The 16,051-nt window shown below is 39.5% G+C and overlaps 4 protein-coding genes across 10 annotated transcripts in view; 1 reads left to right on the top strand and 3 right to left on the bottom strand.

The window, feature by feature from the left end:
• adam22 (ADAM metallopeptidase domain 22) overlaps positions 1 to 4,574 on the bottom strand; it is a 57,423-nt gene extending 52,849 nt beyond the window's left edge. The window contains exons 1-2 of one of the 2 annotated variants that reach the window (XM_077575297.1): positions 4,306 to 4,574; positions 3,938 to 4,104 (exon numbers count right to left, since the gene is read on the bottom strand). In XM_077575297.1, coding sequence (XP_077431423.1) covers positions 3,938 to 4,104; positions 4,306 to 4,402 — 264 coding nt within the window. In that variant the 5' untranslated portion in view covers positions 4,403 to 4,574. The remainder of the gene's footprint in view (positions 1 to 3,937; positions 4,105 to 4,305) is intronic. The other variant, XM_077575298.1, reaches the window with a different exon arrangement.
• A 276-nt stretch (positions 4,575 to 4,850) lies between these two features.
• dbf4 (DBF4-CDC7 kinase regulatory subunit) lies at positions 4,851 to 10,689 on the bottom strand. 3 transcript variants are annotated; one of them, XM_077575304.1, is made up of 13 exons: positions 9,894 to 10,396; positions 9,591 to 9,748; positions 8,949 to 9,152; positions 8,778 to 8,828; positions 8,629 to 8,698; positions 8,274 to 8,344; positions 8,140 to 8,185; positions 8,004 to 8,049; positions 7,809 to 7,934; positions 7,132 to 7,243; positions 6,116 to 6,231; positions 5,554 to 6,012; positions 4,852 to 5,483 (listed from the first exon to the last, which is right to left on the bottom strand). In XM_077575304.1, the coding sequence occupies exons 1-13, from the start codon at positions 10,003 to 10,005 to the stop codon at positions 5,459 to 5,461; spliced, it is 1,596 nt and encodes a 531-aa protein (XP_077431430.1). In that variant the 5' UTR covers positions 10,006 to 10,396; the 3' UTR covers positions 4,852 to 5,458. The 3 variants fall into 3 exon arrangements, with proteins under 3 accessions (XP_077431428.1, XP_077431430.1, XP_077431427.1); XM_077575302.1 differs by lacking the exon at positions 9,894 to 10,396 and adding an exon at positions 10,417 to 10,689 and having other exon boundaries at positions 4,851 to 6,012; XM_077575301.1 differs by having other exon boundaries at positions 4,858 to 6,012; positions 9,894 to 10,395.
• On the top strand, positions 9,631 to 15,119 carry slc25a40 (solute carrier family 25 member 40). 4 transcript variants are annotated; one of them, XM_077575309.1, is made up of 10 exons: positions 10,741 to 10,924; positions 11,081 to 11,188; positions 11,632 to 11,691; positions 11,767 to 11,870; positions 11,938 to 12,005; positions 12,101 to 12,225; positions 13,178 to 13,461; positions 13,559 to 13,640; positions 13,720 to 13,797; positions 13,867 to 15,119. In XM_077575309.1, the coding sequence occupies exons 2-10, from the start codon at positions 11,086 to 11,088 to the stop codon at positions 13,998 to 14,000; spliced, it is 1,038 nt and encodes a 345-aa protein (XP_077431435.1). In that variant the 5' UTR covers positions 10,741 to 10,924; positions 11,081 to 11,085; the 3' UTR covers positions 14,001 to 15,119. The 4 variants fall into 4 exon arrangements, with proteins under 4 accessions (XP_077431433.1, XP_077431434.1, XP_077431432.1 ...); XM_077575307.1 differs by lacking the exon at positions 10,741 to 10,924 and adding an exon at positions 9,631 to 9,780 and having other exon boundaries at positions 11,632 to 11,870; XM_077575308.1 differs by lacking the exon at positions 10,741 to 10,924 and adding an exon at positions 10,014 to 10,130 and having other exon boundaries at positions 11,632 to 11,870.
• The window catches only part of rundc3b (RUN domain containing 3b), a 32,649-nt gene continuing 30,745 nt past the window's right edge, over positions 14,148 to 16,051 (bottom strand). The window contains exon 15 of the mRNA XM_077575305.1: positions 14,148 to 15,878. Within this exon, the coding sequence (XP_077431431.1) occupies positions 15,733 to 15,878 (146 nt within the window). The 3' untranslated portion in view covers positions 14,148 to 15,732. The remainder of the gene's footprint in view (positions 15,879 to 16,051) is intronic.

Genomic DNA, 16,051 nt, shown 5'->3' with positions numbered 1-16,051 from the left:
ATCAACTTGACCCAACTTTGGGTTGTGCAACCCTAAGTTGGGTCACATTGACCTAATTTTGTTTTGTATCAAAACAGCAAAACAACACAAAGTTGGGTTAAATTGACCCAAATAGCAGGTCGGTCCAATCTTTGACCAAAATTGGGTTATTTTTGACCCACCAGTTTTAAGAGTGTACACCTTTCAATTGACCCAACTTTGGGAAAACCTAAATTGGGTCAAATTGACCCAATTTTGTTTTATATCAAAACAGCAAAACACTGTTGGTCCAATTTTTCATTTGAACTATTTCTATTAATTTGACACTTTTTCCACTTTTGTTAATAAGAGTATGAAAACCTAAAAAAAAAAAGTTTTTATTGTACATTTAGAACAGATATAAAATTTGTGATTATTGAAGTCATGTGATTAATTACAATTGAAAATTGTAATCGCCTGACGCGATTTAAAAAAAGAAAAAAAAGATCATTAAAAATTAGGGGCGTCAGGTGATTACATTTTTTAAATTGTAATTAATCGCATGACCTTACTAGTTAACTCACGATTAATCACAAAATTGCGTTATTTTTGGCCCCAGCATTTTTAAGAATGTAGTTATTATTACTTTTTGATCATGTGATCGGAAATCGGGGCCAATCACGTAATTAGCAGCTGATCGGTATTGGGTGAAAAAAAATATTATTTATTTCTTATTTGTATTTTTTTTTAAAGGTCATAAAGTGACAAAATAATCATGCGATACCAAGATATTTCCAGATGAAACAGAACGAGCTTAGTTTTAGAACTAAAGACAGCTAAGATGATTAGAATGCGCTTTTTTTGCTTTTTAGTGCATTGGCGAGTTATCGGATGGTATTGTCATACTCAAAATCAAGCAACTCTGACACAGGTTCAAAAATGTAACGGGACATCCCTATTATTAGTACAATACCAAGTTCAACTAAATTCTGAAAATTGGCTTTACAACTGTATTGTCATTCTTTAAAAAAAACATCAAAATGGATGTAAATAACAGATGGACTCAAATGCTTGACACCAATCACAATAGATCCAACTCATAGTCCTTATTCATTGGCCAGCCCAGCTCAGAGTCCAATCAGGGAACAGAAACAGGAAATGGAAAAAAACGGACATGTTCTTCAGACGACCATCTCTGGCCTTTAACACGGACGTGCGTTACCGTGGTTGCGTGTGTGTGATTGATTTGACTGGAGGTGGATTCTCATTCGTCTTGAGTGTTGGACACAGATGGTGTCCGCGGCTTGATTCATTCATTTACTCCACACCCCTCGGGGTCAACGAGAACCCACCAGCAGTCATTCCAGTGGTCCCTCCCCCTCCTTACATGGCGCCCGCGGGCTACTCATGACAACGTGGATGCTGCATGACCACAACTAAGGGTGGGGGTGGGGGGGGTCTGTTTGATTTGGTGCCCCCTGAGCTCACCCAAGTGTGACCTTTAGAGCGCAAGCTCCCCAAGGAGAACAGCCTGTATTGTTTGTAAGCGTGTCTATTCTGCTCAATGCATATATGAGTGGGTAAACTGCATACTGTATATAATTTAATCTAATCTGCAAAATGAAATGCCCGATGGGAGGAAATGGCGTAAATTATGTTCGGTTTAATCCACTAACTCTTTCCCTCATTGATTTGTGAGTTACAGAAGAGATTACTTCTCACACTACCGTACACTGTAAAAAGTGCCGACACACACAGCGGGCAAATACCCACACAAGCTAGTTTCATTTGCGGGCTTTGTTTTTCCACCAAACAAGACTTTTTGCTGCTCCTCCGCCGGCGGTGTTGATGTTTGCGTCTGAGATTTAAAAATAGTCCAGAGAGTCTATTAATAACATCCTTTCAAAACCACGGGATTTGTATTTAGAGTTGTGGCGCTAAAAACAGCCGATAAGTGATCAAACTCTCTTCATGTGATGTCGCAGATGAGTGCCGATTCTCACGGAGCTTTCTGAACATCTCCTACAGCCATCAAAAAATCTATTTTCGGTTTTAATGGCATCATTGTGAAAATAGGGGGACAAAGTCCACATGACAGTTTTCTGCCTTTAGAGCTGTAATGTGGGAGGCCTGTGTGTACAGGGTAATAATAATAATACATGGCATTTAAATCATTCACTGCCATTGACGGCTATAGATGTCCAAAATTCATTTGAACTATTTCTATTAATTTGACACTTTTTCCACTTTTGTTAATAAGAGTATGAAACCCCCCAAAAAATATTTTTATTGTACATTTAGAACAGATATAAAATTGGTGATTATTGAAGTCAAGTGATTAATTACAATTGAAAATTGTAATCGCCTGACGCGATTTAAAAAAAGAAAAAAAAGATAATTAAAAATTAGGGGCGTCACGCGATTACATTTTTTAAAATTGTAATTAATGGCATGACTTCACTAGTTTTTTTATTTTATTTTATATATGTTCTAAATGCACAATAAAAAAATTCTAGGTTTTCACACTCTTGTTAAACAAAAGTGGATTTTTTTTTTAAACTAATAGAAATAGTTCAAATGAATTTTTGACGTCTATAGCCGTCAATGGCAGTGAATGAGTTACATGGCACGTTTCTATTTGGCAGCTGGGTGCCGCTTTCTTGTCCGAGGTGTTAAAGAGACAAGACAAAGGGTTAACAACTGCTACCATCTGTAGCCCTCTGCACTCTCTGAGCCCTGCACAAGCGAGCCCACACACACATTAAATGACACATGACGTGTTTGGATAATGCTAAGTGACATTTTGTTTGAGATGAACCCATCAGACACGCCGCATCATTGAACTGAGTCGTAGTCACAGCCATCGGGATTGGTTATTATGAATGCGAATGCCATCATTACATGCTTTTCAAGTAGTTCTTGCTAAACCATGTTTTGTCTCTACAGCAATAGTCTTGATCCGGACCTTGATTTTTTTTCTTTATGCACGTAGACCAATCATTAGATTGTTTTGAGTATTACAACTCTATTTTGGAGGATTTATTGTATTCTTAGTTTAAATCGCACACTTTTCAGACAGCTCTTCTATGCACGCAGTATACACAGACCAATCATGTGCTTCGTATGTTCTCCCAGGTTACACGACTCGGACAGTCGAATGGTTTATTCAGCAGCTTTGCAAGTAGAGCGAGTAGACGTGCGAGTCAGGCTGGCCATGAGTTAAAGAAAGTCATGCAAGAAAACAGCGAAGGGGTGTCAAAGTTGTTCAGTGGTTAATATGAATTCAGATATATTTTGGCAGTAGTTTAACAAATGGAAATGCTCAGTTACTTTAGCTTTTTTTCTGTACTTACTTAAATCCCAATTTTGAGGCAATATTTGTATATTAGAATTGCTATATATTAGACCTTTCCAGTTCCGTATTAATTAAATCAACAACACAAAGGAATATTATAGAAATGTTTATATTTTTTATATATTTTTATTTTATTTTGACAGTCAGCAGGTGAGGAAAATGCACAACTTTTAAATGAATAACCCTGACACGGTTTACTCTGCAGACTACAGGATGCCTGATTGTCCACGAGTTGTGACCCCTAGTGGAAAAGCCGTGCAATAGCAACTTGTGGCATTTATATGCATGGGGAAGTTGTAAAATTTAATTGATAAGGGCGGCTAATGCTTTTGTAATAAGACTTAACTAATGGTCAGCATAATCCTCCATCGTTTATATCAACTATGCATATGAGGGGATATAAATCCTGCATGATAATAATGTTTTATTGATGATGATGATGACGACGATTTTAATGTTTGTTATTGTTTATAACGATCTAAAAAGGACAATGAAAATGCAGATGTGCGATTTTCCTGCAGGTACTTTTGAGCACTGAGTTGATATTTTTCTCCCGTGTTGGACTAGAGTGAGATGCAAAGCAATAAACAAGAGCCACCACCACCACCGAAGCGCGGCGTGTACCTGAGCGGATCCTGGGCTGGCCATGACGCGGGTACTGAGCTGATGGTGGCCGATCATGCTGCGGTTGTGTCTGCTGTAGAGCAGGCGGACAGGCACCGTGTCCTCCTCCTTCTTGCCCACCCAGCCGCCTGCTTTACGAGGCGTCTTGGCGCTCAACGAAGCATCACCTGCACCGGGGAGGGAAGACCACCCATTTTTATTATGGTGGAGGACAAAAAGACACATCCACCCCCGTATGAAAATGCCCATTGCTCTTTATTTACCAATTCTGCGAAAACATGGAACCGCAATAAGGTGAGGCAGAATATAAATAAATAACAGCGCGATATTGAAATCGTGATACTAATAATAATATTATGATGGATTACCATTAATGGAATGGGGGTTGCTCTGGTGACCGACGTGCATCAATCCACAGACGCACAAAAGGGAAATCCACCAAGGTGCGCTCAGCTTCATCATCATCTTCCTCGCTACGGATGAGAACGTCAAAACAATGCGGTAATCCACGCGTGGGCTTCGCTAGGGGACGATGGAGCCGTGGCTGCTGGTGGGCTTCATGCAGTCCCTGTGATCGGAGGCCATCGGGGGTCCGGACGAGACTAAACGCCGAGCGCGTCTGAGCGCACCGAGACACGGCGGATGTTCGGCGTCGAGGAGGGGAGGGGAGGGGAGGGTGTCGAGGGGAGGGGCGGGGACGCGGGACAGGGGACGCCTCCTTAAAACACATTAATATCCAGCGGATCGCTGCAGAAACGCCTCATGCATACACATGAGCAAGAGGGGTGGAGGCGTGGAGGGAAGCTGCTGCGGCCTTCCGACAAACATCGGAAGCGAAGCCCCACAACAAGCGTCGTTTCTCCGGCTCCTCTCCTCGTGACTCACGCAGTCATCAGCTGCGACGCCATGAATCAGGATATTGGAGGCATTTTCCACATATAGTTTTATTAAGCATCACATAGCTTCTTTCCCAGACATATTGTTTGATTTAGTATTTAGGGGTTTTTGTGTTCAATTTTCACAGACAGATTTATAATTTTGTTTTAATCAATACCTAGCTTAATTATATGTTAAAGTATTTCCAAGTATGAAATATCCAAGGCTGGTAATTTTTTTTGTCAGTCCATTAACCTTTGATAATGAATATTCTTTTTCCTATTAGAGTTCATAGAGGTTTATGAAAACGCTAAAAGTGCTTTTGTGGGTTAAATATTTGTGAATTTTTAGTTCCTCAAAGGTTTTTTTTTTAGAGTGGCATGGCATTCTTGCCCACGGAGTAGAATCAGCAGTATTAAATTATTAGTTGCCAACATTCCCTCCATATTTGTTTCTCTGGTGCTTTGTAATTGTTCCTTTCTCGTCATCAAATCTGCAGGAATTTCACATTCAATTGTATCAGTGGAGCAAAAAAAGAAGTGCCGGAGCTTTTGGAGATTTGTCACAAGTGTCATTCTGTTACATCCTCTTCACATATAGCATCCAGTTTCCATCTTTGGCGTTTATAATATCTGACTTTCCTTCTCACTGTGCCGGTTGGAGAGCAGCTCTGTGAAGAAAGATGTTCTCCATCAAGATCTGAGATGTTCTCACCGGCTTGCCTGGTTGGCCTCTCGTACCCGTCAGTCTCCTCTTGTTGATCTGTGACGACACCGGGGCTTCCCAAGTATGACTTACATTGTGGCTCCTGATGTCTGTGTGTGTCTGTATGAGGTACTTGCGCATCAAAGTTGACCTGAGGAATTAATAGGGGGCTTTGGAACACACTTTCACCACTAGAGGGGGCAGTTTCCTGTGCAGTTTTTTGAGGGGAGGATGCCGACAAATTGAGTGGCCACAGCCGTTTACGACGTGAGGTAAGGCTTAGTTTTGACCTGTGTGAGACAGTCAGACTAGTCCTGCCATCACTGGGAGGCTGAGGAGCAGACTGGGGGCGTGGAGTGCCTTGAAAAGAAAACCTTTCCTTGGGGCAGTCAGCAGGTTGGTGCTGCTCCTCTTTAATGATCTCTGGGGCTTTGACATCAAGTCCCCCAAATGGTTGGATTTCAAGTTGAACAGACGAAACACTGCGCTTGGGCCTGACAGGAACAAAATAAATTAATAGTTTTTTTAAAAAGTGTAAATAGATTTAAATAGCTGCATACAGTATCAAATATAATGAAAACATTTAAGGAATACTACCTTTTAATAAAAGTGTTGAAACGGGTGAAGTTGTAGTGAAGGGGTGATACCAGGTGGTTCAACACTTGGTAAGCATCGCTTTTGGAGAAAGACTGGTGACGTTCACTTTGCAGGTGCTGGATTAAATAAAGTATCATTTTATCTGATCAATCCAGTTGAGCGGTTATGGTTAAAATATGGTTTATAGAATTAATGTAGGAGTATCGGTCGGATAGCGTTAAGGTTTGAGTAAGGGTTAAGGGTATCGTGCTTCGTAATAATTTAAGTTGATGCCCAGGGGCCAACTTTATTATGTAATTTACACATCATATTCTTAAGATAATCACGTATTAAGTAGTGAAAGTAGGAAATACTGCCAGGAAATGACAGATTCTACAACCATGATTTCCAAAATGATATTGAACTTCAAACTAACTCCAAAGACAGTTCAGAGAGTTCTGACTATGACAGTATATCAAAAATAGGTTTGTTTCCATATTTAAAGCGAAACATGCTGCAGGGAATACATTTCTTGGAAATCAACATAGGATAACAACAGTAAAATCGAAAAGACACTCTGACCCAAACAAGGGCACGGTACTTGTGTTTTGGCCAATGTTAGCAACTGAAATACATTCCATAAAACTTGTCAAAATGAAAGTGAAAGTGAAACTGAAAGTTAAAAAAAAAAAAAGAGAGAGACCACTATATAGCCCCTGCAGTCTAATCTTGGACGATTTGGTTTGATACAGCATGGACACTTCATAATTTTTATGGAGCAAATTCCAATCTCAATACTTTCAAGGTAATCTCTATGTTCTGCATTCTTTAACTGTGGTACCAAAAATATTGTCCTTGTGTAAGTTAATACTTAATATTATGTTGTTCTCTTAATGAAGAATGTTTAACTTCTTTATACACTTGTATCACAGTCATAACTGCCATCATATGAATTATGGCTTCTTTTTTTTTTCCCGAACCGATATTAGAATATGATTAAGCCGAGTGGTTCCAATGTTGATGCATATTAGACTTACTGTCATCAAGTTTCCATATTTGGCCATACAGCACTCACAGTAGCCGCCTCCTTTCTTGTCTTTGTTCTTCTTTTGACCAGCAGTTTGTCCTTCACAGGCCAAAAGTTTGCCACTTTTAGGGAGAAATCACAAAAACTATTAGGGCTGGGTATTTAATCGATTTTACATTACAGTATTTGCACAATGAAATATAAGAGCAAACAGAGAGGAGGCTAATCTACAAAAGTGCAGTTAGTGTTTCAACTTTGCGACTTTTGGACCCCTCTGGTGACTACGTTTTTTTTTTTTTTTAAGAGCGAGTTACTTTAATTCCTGTTAAGAAACAGACAACATGAACGGAATTGTTTCTACATTCTTTTCCCATATCTCAAAAAAAGAAAAAATGAGTGTGTGTGTGTGGGGGGGGGGGGGGCACTGCTTCATAGCTCCCTTTTAGCTATTAGGAAATTAAAGTCAGAAATCTTTTTTTGTATATGTGGGGAAAAAACCCTAACTTTTCATAAAAGGGTCATATCGCCACTCCAACTATATTTTTGTCAAACTCAATTTCAAACTACCGATTGCAGTAATGAAAAGAAATACAGGAGCTACAATGCTTACATAAAATGTTTGAGGTAAATGTGTAGTCCTTAAATTGTGTGTCCTCCTCATTTAATAATCCAAACAAGCCGCCCTACCTGTTCCCTCGCTGTTTATCCCCAGCAGCGTCTTTACTGTCAACCGAGAAGGGACAATGAGGAGCAAGCGTCTTCAGGTTCAACTCCGGCATGCTTGTCATGTTGACGTAGATCGGACGGTACTGTCTGAGGATGAAGTGTCAGCACTTTCAAAATATTTACTTTAAACGGTTGCAAGATTTTACTTTCTCTAACCTGCTTGAATCTTCAACCTTGATAAAAGGTTTACAGATCCGCCCTACTGTGGAAAAATAACTTATGAGTACTGGTACATATTTACACATGTCAAATGATAGCTCAAAACACAATAGCTGCTGCACAAGTCATTCACCTTTGGATTTCTGACAAGTGGGTTTTGCTGTTGATGCGGCTTTCACCTACAATACATTGAATGAAAGAACAAGTCTTAAAATATGAAATGTATGGTATTATGAACTGTTGAACTGTGTGAACTTTTGCACTTGCTTTTGCTGCAGTAGGGATTGGACACTGGCTTGTGATGGTCTTTTTTTTCTTCTCAATATACTTCAACACATCTACACATGCAGCACAAATCAACATTAGGTCATGCACAAAAGAAAGGCACATTAACCAATATTACCGTGGGAGCGGCAAAGTAAACGGCCCAAAAGTAGGACAATTTGAAATTCAACCAAAATTCTCATTTTAGGTCAATTCTAACGGTGAACTTAAAACATTACTAAAAACATTGCAAATGTTTATAAATTAGAACTTGTAAGCCAACCTGCATCATAAACTTTCGAGGTTCCACCGCATAATTGAGACAACATATATGTTTATATCTGTAATGTAAACACACCATCAATGTAGAATATTTTTACACCCCACTCCAGAGCCTTTGACAGAATCTTGCTGGTCTGCAAAATATCCTAAAAACAAAGATTCTATCAGCAAAATGAAGCACAAGACTCTATAAGAATGCTATTTAAATGCATAGAGACAACAAACCTTTTCTTTCACATCTTTTTCTACTAACGACCTCCCACGGCTTGTGACAAACTGTAAAGGGAAAAAAAAACAAAAGAGAAAAATTGGAGAAGCATGGCAAAGCAAGCTGAATTGAAGAATAAATTAATAAAAACGATATTATCACTAATGAAGCAATCCAAGCCAGCTCACCGAGTCTGCTTGACCCTGAGACCTGCTCTTGGTGTTGTCGCTACCGCAGGCCGGCTGGAGTGGATTTGAGTGTGGGCAAGGTGAACTCTGTCCAGATTGAGGGCTGGGAAGTGGCGAGTCTAATCTCAAGCATTGCACGTATTTAGTTTCCCTTTTGTTGGATACAAGATACTTGATGTCTTTGCTGAAGAACTTGTCAACACTCTGGGACCACGACAAGGGAAAATATTCAAATGTTAGATGTCATAAATGGTCACTAGTGGCACAACCTGTTATTTTTATTTGACGAGGGTATAAAAAGAGATGTTAATTTGAGACGTGACATTTATTCAAGTAGACATTAACACACATGCTGTTAGTTCTCGGTTTTTAACATATGGCATTACGGGGTTACGAACTGTACATGAGGTAAAACATAACGCATCCTTTGTAAACCGAAGATGCCCTAAATAGACACACAACTTAATTCATAGCAAAATTGTAACAATTGGTGCTACAGGCAAAGTTATCTGTGATATAAAAAGTCCTATGAATGAAGCATTGTGAAGGAGAAGAGAAATTGTCAAATGCGCAATAAGATAAGTTTAAAAATATTATATGAATTATGCTACAATGCAGGAAAAGTCTTGATTATGGACCCACCCCTCCGAGGTCTTTTATATCTCTCTCCAACGACTCTGCTGTTCTGTTGGTCGGCAGGTCAAGATAGAAGACTTTCCCAGCTAAAGGCTTGAGCAGTGGCAGACGGGACTTCGTTGACTTCACTGACGACTTCTTCTCACCACTTTTGCCAGCTTTACCTAAAAAGACATCAGTAGCAAGGTGAAGAGAGGTGAGCGTGACAAACCCACAGAACCTGGCTTTAAAAAATAAAAAATTAAATGTTATTGACGTTATGTGACGAGCAATTATGTTACCATAAAAATAAATAAGTAAATAAAATACCTTCCCAGTGAGCTCCAGTTTGTCTCTGTGTGCCTTGTGCCATAATTTTTATTCTCTTTCGGGAAACAAGTTCGCCCTCTGTACGTCGACATACCCGTGCCGCAGTCTTCATTTGACAGCTGGTTGTGTTTGTACACAAAATGGCGAAATGTACAAACTAGCAGTATAAACATTCGTAGCTGTCTCTTCGACTATATTACATGCCGTACTTTTAACCACGCGACGGGGCAAAAATGTGTACGTCTGCCTACCGTCGACGGTCTACGCGCGGTCGGCTAGATTCTGCATTTCGTACTTTTGGCGTAAATTAAAAGACTCAGCTGCGGTATTTCAATATCGTATGTAGAGTGGCGCCTACCATTGCCATTTGTAATTGTTTGGTTAATTGTTGAGAAAGTTTGAACGTCGACGTTTGACTGCACTTTCATTTCCCGCTTTAACAATGAAATGGTACCGACGAGCAAGTTGCCATGTCAGAAAATTCAAAATCACTTTGAAACCACTCTGTTTTATCTTAACTTACTTATTCTTAGCGTATCATTCTTGTGTTTCATTTCTTCTTTCAGATGAATTACGGTTGTATGATTAGTCCCCTATTTTAATGCGACGTCTCCAATGTAAAGAGTAACGTTGTGGATTGATGTAAACAAACTCTGGCAACAACCAAAATCTCTATTTTAGTGGTAGCATTCGAATGTGATGTTTCGACATTTAAAAAAGTTAAATATTTAAATACATTTATCAAAGACATAGCAACAGTTATTATCAGTATAGGTATGAGTATGAGGACCATGTATGTAATTGTTCATCGAGTGAAAAGGTTTATTTTCAATTTCGCGAATGTGCGAGAGGGGAACTAATGTTATGAAACGTTTCATCATGTAATGTTGTGGAGTGACCATACCAGTAAGGTTGAACACGTGTTCCGACTAAATCTCGTTTTTGGAACTTGTGCAACATCCTTGCTTGCCACGAAGGGATGTTTATTTTAATACAAATAAGGATTTGTTGATGTGAATGTGCTTTGGCAGGTAGGGACGTCTTTTTATTAGCTTGTTAGCCACAGAGTACTATCGCTACGCCTAAATAAATAAATATCATGACGTAGTTGGGTTTTGGGTCCATGACGCCTTATGATTTTAAATTCTGTTAATTAAATCTTCAATGTAATTTCCTGTATGTTCCAGAAAACATGAGCGATCAACGTCCCTCGGCACCGGCCAAAGATAACGGCATTACTCCAATCCAACAGATGGTGGCGTCCTGCTCCGGAGCGTTGCTCACTTCTCTGTTTGGTGAGGCGGTAGACATGTGACGTTTGGGCCATTTAATACATTAAAATACAGTAATACAATGTAGTGTCTTTGCTACCAATACATACTACTTTTTTTCCTTTCTTTTTTTAACTTGAGACTCACAATATTGCATGAAATTTAAATGACCTTTAACTTTGGGTTATGTGTACATTTGTGGTCAGTGCATGGTTGCCACTTGCCACCATAATTATATTATTACACTGGTTGTAGCAAAAAGTACACTTCTTAAGTTACCTACATTCATTAAGTACATAAGTACATTGGGCCCACTCTACACTCTATGTAATTCACTATAATTGATGATAAAATAATAAAAAATTGAGGGGTCACTCACAGTGTGGGCGCAGGCCTCCAGTTGTGTATCCCTGATGTAGAAAATTAATGTATGGATGTTACATTTACACTTGTTGTCCTTTCCCCAGTTACACCTTTAGATGTTGTGAAGATCAGACTTCAAGCACAGAAAAATAATTTCTCTAAAGGTAAACTACATTTTTGCCAATTGTTTTTGTTTTTTGTAACGCGTCACCTTAATGTTTTTCTCTCTCCATGCTTAGGAAAATGCTTTGTCTACTGCAACGGCCTTATGGACCACATTTGTGTGTGTACGAATGGCAACAAGGCTTGGTATAAATCATCAGGACAGTTCAATGGCACAGCGGTAAACACAAATCCCATCGTGACGCATAAATGTCATGATCGGATTGTAATCTTATTTGTTGCGACAGGACGCGTTTGTCAAGATCGTACGCAACGAAGGAGTCAGGTCCTTATGGAGCGGTCTTCCTCCAACCCTGTGAGCGCGAACATCGTCTTTTCTTCTCAGCCTCATGCACATCTCAGCCTATGAAACAGATTCATGTTTGTGCTATTTTTTTCCGTCCGCTCCAGTGTAATGGCCGTGCCTGCGACCGTCATCTACTTCACTTGTTACGACCAGCTGCGTGCGCGATTGAAGGTCAAGATGGGCCAACACGAGCAATTCGCTCCTATGGTGTCGGGGGCTGTCGCTAGAGGTGTGATTATACACTTTTATTGCTAATTATTACTATTATAGTGATATTAAGATCATTTTGTAATGTTTATCTATTGTAGTTTTGCTTCTCTGACATTTTTGTAATTTAACGCCCATATAGATTTTAACTCATTCACTGCCATTGACGGCTATAGACGTCAAAAATTCATTTGAACTATTTCTATTAGTTAAACATTTTTTTCCCACTTTTGTTAAGAGTATGAAAACCTAGAAGAAAATTATTGTACATTTAGAACAGATATAAAATTTGTGATTAATCGTGAGTTAACTGTTTAAGTCATGCAATTAATTACAATTACAAATTGTAATCGCCTGACGCCCCTCATTTTTAATAATCTTCTTTAAAAATAATATAAAATATTATTTTTAAAAATGTCTAGGTTTTCATACTCTTAACAAAAGTGGAAGAAAAAAAGTTGACGGCTGTAGACGTCAAAAATTAATTTTAACTATTTCTATTAGTTTTCCACTTTTTCCACTTTTGTTAATAGGAGTATGAAAACCTAAAAAAAATAAATTATTGAACATTTAGAACAGATCTAAAATTTGTGAGTCATGTGATTAATTACAATTAAAAATGTAATCGGCTGATGCAATAAAAAAAAAAGATTATTAAAAATTAGGGCCGCCAGGCGATTATTTTTTCTTATTGTAATTAATCGCATGACTTCACTAGTTAACTCACAATTAATCACAAATTTTATATCTGTTCTAAATATACAATTAAAAAAATCTAGGTTTCACACTCTTGTTAACAAAAGTGGAAAAAATATGTTAAACTAATAGAAACAGCTAAAATTAATTTTGGACGTTTATAGCCATCAATGGCAGTGAATGAGTTAATCAGAATGCATCAAATTAAGAATTTGTATTAAAAACACTGCATTGGACTTTGTCACCCTGCGAATGAATGCCTCTTCTATATCCGCCAGTGGGCGCGGCCTCCGTGATCAGCCCAATCGAGCTTCTGCGCACCAAGCTGCAGTCAGAGAAGCTGTCGTACCGGCAGCTGAGAACCTGCGTGCGCACGGCCGTGCAGGCGGAAGGCTGGCTGTCGCTGTGGCGAGGCCTGGGGCCCACGCTGCTCCGGGACGTTCCCTTCTCCGCCATGTACTGGTATAACTACGAGCGTGGCAAGCAGTGGCTGTGTCAGCGCTACGGCACCAGGGAGCCCACCTTTGCCATGACCTTCGTGTCCGGCGCCACGTCCGGCACGGTGAGTGCGGTGGACGGGAACGTACGGATGACGTTCACTCACTTGCAGTAGTAAATTATTAAATGTTTAATTTTAATATCTTTACGTGTTTTTTCAGATTGCGTCCATCTTAACGTTGCCGTTTGATGTGGTCAAAACCAGAAGGCAGGTGGAACTCGGGGAGCTGCAAGCGATGAATTGTAAATATGGCCTCAATGTAACATTTCTCTTTTGAATTGGAATCATTTCCCGATATCACTCATTAGTTTCCGTCCACAGTATCGCACAAGGCCTCCTCCACTATCACTGTGATGAAGAAGATTGTGACGCAGCACGGCGTTCAAGGCCTGTTTGCAGGTTTGCATCATCACGTCAACATTTTGTCATTCAGAATATCGTTTTCTTACCCGCTCGTCTCCTGGCCAGGTTTCCTCCCTCGGGTGAGCAAAGTGGCGCCGGCATGCGCCATCATGATCAGCAGCTACGAGCTGGGGAAGGATTTTTTCCGCAAGTACAACCACGATCGGGTACTTGGACAAATGCACACCAGTAACACCTGAAATGTGATGAGCCGACACGCTCCAACACCAGGCTTTAAAGTAACTGAGTGGAGAAATTATTAAAAGCATATTATAGTATTTATGATTTATTATTCTTTTATGACACAAACGTGTTTGCACAATGTGAAATATAGTGAACCCCTGGTATTCGTCTACGAATGGGACCGAGCCTTGTTGAGGGATTACTCATTTCGTATAGATGCTAAAAGATAGTGGCAAAACATTTAAAATGGAGAGGATCATAAAGCATCAACACCATGCACCATGTAATCATACGACTGCAATCAGTAGTTGAATTATTCAACACCAACAAACCACTTTCACATGAGCAATAGAATAGAATAGAAATAGGAAAAATGTTTTCAGGTTCATTTTTGACTGTGCCACATGGTGCATTCAAGGACCACCAACAAAACAGGGCATCTCAAAAGCTGGAGAAATGATACTGCCGATGAGTTAAACTTAACACCAAAATTCCACCAGATGTCACCAAATTGTTACTTTTATTGCTGTGGCCAGAGCACAAAAACAGTAAGCAGACTTGTTTTGGAAAAGCAAATTACTGAGTTTATCTTAAATAAAATTGCGTGTCCAACTGTGAATAAGCAGGGGTTCACTGAATATTAAAGTCCATTTATGAATACTTGTAAAATGTATTTTATTACAAATATATATTTACATTATGCCTGTTATTTTGTCGAGGGATGGGCTTTTGACTGCATTCATTATTAATGAATCCAAATATGTTTTTTTTAAATGTTTTATTTGGATGGAAAAATGTGTGACTGTTGAGATGCAGTGTTTTACTGAGCAGAATCTCTTGCCAATGAGGACACGTTGTCATTTCCTGTAGCTAATGCTATTATTTGACTTCTTTCGACACAGAACGAGACTAAACAGCACCTCCGTTGTTAGTGCGCACTATTTTGACTCAGCTGCTTCAAGACATGTCTAATCGATCAAAAATCAACGCAACCCAGTTATGGTGCCAATTCACTACAGAGATGATGGTTGATTTAGCAAGTAGGTTACCTCTGATTGTGCAAAATTGAGTACACTTTTACATCCAGTGAATATATATGTGTGCAAGATTTTGATTAAAATGTTTTAACCATGAAATGTGCCCAAATCAGATTTTTTTTCCCCCTCCAAACAAAAGTTTATTCAAAATGAAGGATAAAAAGCCATAAAACATTCATATGTGTGCAAATGAACGACGCCATAAACTAAAAGCAAACAGTAGAGTTGAGCTACACAGCCTGAAGGCCCGACTTTCACAGTCATCACAAGCCCAAGTCAAAAACGGCATCGGAATCTAAATAATTAAAGGGAACACACGCCTATTAAACTGAGGGCGGATTATCAATCATAATGGTCATGACCTGAGAACAAAATACAGCATTGTGCACGATACTGAAAACAGAGGCACAGAAACACCTGAGAACAAAAAAAATATTAAAACTGATACGGTAATGCATGAGAAAAGTGCACATAGCGACGATCCTCCAAGAACAATTAGTAGCAACAAAGAGACCAACTCTTCCAATGTTGGCACGTGAAATACGTCTTTCAAAAGCATTCAAGTTATAAGTTACATCATGTCAGAGAGCGCTTCGCCGGAGTGAGCTCATTCCGACAGCATGCTAAAACATGTCGGCGCAGGCACGCTAACAACGTACATCTCTACAAAGAGCAAAGTAATAGTATGCTGGTTAAATTGTGACCTGGGGTCTTATGTGGGGGTGAAGCCCGGGCTGTTGACTTCTGCGGCGGGACTGGCCAGACACTCGTTGGACCTCAGACTGGCCAGAGACCTGAAACTGTTGACGGACGTGAGAGACCCGCACAGACCGCGCAGGGACGGCGTCTGCTCTTTTCCTGCATGGCAAAAAGAAAGTCAAGCACCAGTGGCTAGAATCGGATTGAAACAAAAAAAAAAAACATTCCCACACATGTAATAAAATCAGTGCAGCCAAAGAGAAACACGAAATGAAAAACAGACTGTATTAAATAAATGTGTAATAAATTCTTAAAGTAGTTGAGTACTTCTG

Source organism: Vanacampus margaritifer, chromosome 9, assembly GCF_051991255.1.
Source record: "Vanacampus margaritifer isolate UIUO_Vmar chromosome 9, RoL_Vmar_1.0, whole genome shotgun sequence".
NCBI lineage: Eukaryota > Metazoa > Chordata > Actinopteri > Syngnathiformes > Syngnathidae > Vanacampus > Vanacampus margaritifer.
The sequence above is the reverse complement of the archived record's forward strand: the minus strand, read 5'-3'. Positions and strand labels throughout refer to the sequence as shown.

What these genes read in the sequence shown, in the direction of transcription:
- dbf4 (XM_077575301.1), bottom strand. Translation starts at nt 10,005, where the DNA reads ATGAAGACTGCGGCACGGGTATGTCGACGTACAGAGGGCGAACTTGTT. An exon ending in AACTGGAGCTCACTGGGAAG is followed by an intron (nt 9,749 to 9,893) that starts GTATTTTATTTA and finishes ATGTCTTTTTAG; the next exon opens with GTAAAGCTGGCAAAAGTGGT. An exon ending in CTCAGGGTCAAGCAGACTCG is followed by an intron (nt 8,829 to 8,948) that starts GTGAGCTGGCTT and finishes TTCCCTTTACAG; the next exon opens with TTTGTCACAAGCCGTGGGAG.
- slc25a40 (XM_077575307.1), top strand. Translation starts at nt 11,086, where the DNA reads ATGAGCGATCAACGTCCCTCGGCACCGGCCAAAGATAACGGCATTACT. An exon ending in GTCGGGGGCTGTCGCTAGAG is followed by an intron (nt 12,226 to 13,177) that starts GTGTGATTATAC and finishes TATATCCGCCAG; the next exon opens with TGGGCGCGGCCTCCGTGATC. An exon ending in CCGGCGCCACGTCCGGCACG is followed by an intron (nt 13,462 to 13,558) that starts GTGAGTGCGGTG and finishes GTGTTTTTTCAG; the next exon opens with ATTGCGTCCATCTTAACGTT.